Source organism: Brassica napus, chromosome C7, assembly GCF_020379485.1.
Source record: "Brassica napus cultivar Da-Ae chromosome C7, Da-Ae, whole genome shotgun sequence".
In the NCBI taxonomy this organism is placed as follows: domain Eukaryota; kingdom Viridiplantae; phylum Streptophyta; class Magnoliopsida; order Brassicales; family Brassicaceae; genus Brassica; species Brassica napus.
Window position 1 is genome coordinate 24,988,537 of NC_063450.1, and position 862 is coordinate 24,989,398.

The window sequence follows — 862 nt, forward strand, 5'->3', positions numbered from 1 at the left end:
ATTGGAACTCCGACTACAGCTCCGCCCCCACCTCCTCCCCAGGCTCCAGCTTCACCCCCACCTTTGCCCCACGCTCCAGCTCCTCCCACGACTCCACCCCAGGCTCCAGCTCCCTCCCCACACCTCGGCCCCATGCTCCGGCTCCGCCCCCATCTCATCCTCAGGCTCCAGTTGCCCCCCCACCTTGGCCCTTGGCTCCAGCTCCGCCCTACCTCCACCCCAGGCTCCAGCTCCATCTCCACCTCCTCCCCAGGCTCCAGCTCCACCCCCCTCCTCCGTAGGCTCTAGCTTCGCCCCCACCTCCACCCCACGCTCCAGTTCCTCCCATGGCTCGACCCCAGGTTCCAGCTCCCCCCCCCCACCTCGGCCCCATGATCCAGCTCCCCCTCACCTCAGCACCATGCTCCAGTTCGCCCCCCATCTCGGCCCCATGCTTCACCTCCACCTCCACCCAGACTCCAGCTCCATCCCCACCTCCTCTCCTGGCTCCAGCTCCGTCCCCACCTCCACCCCAGGCTCTATCATTATCATAACCGAAATCAGAACACATTTAGCTTAAACTAACCAAATTTCGGAATGCTAATCAAATATTAAAAAGGGACGGGAGCATTTTGTTGGGTATTGTGCTGTTGTGCTCAATGCCGGGAGATAGTGAAAGAGGGACAATGCTTCGTTGTCCTGTAACTTATAATGTCTTCTTAGTATCAACTGAGGGTTTGGATGATTGAGAGATGGCCCTGAGGCAATAGAATACCAGTATACTAAATTCAGATGATCCGTACCAGAACGCCTCTTCAAACTGTGAGACCCGTATTTGTGCTCATCACGATAATCGAACATGTGTGCCCAAAATTTAAATAAA

At 56.8% G+C, this 862-nt stretch overlaps 1 protein-coding gene across 1 annotated transcript; it reads right to left on the bottom strand.

Moving 5' to 3' along the window:
* Window positions 1-208: 208 nt before the first annotated feature.
* On the bottom strand, window positions 209-550 carry LOC106369532 (glycine-rich cell wall structural protein 1.0-like). Its single transcript, XM_013809675.2, has one exon. It carries the CDS (start codon window positions 548-550, stop codon window positions 209-211), a length of 342 nt encoding a protein of 113 aa, XP_013665129.2.
* Between the last annotated feature and the right edge of the window lie 312 nt (window positions 551-862).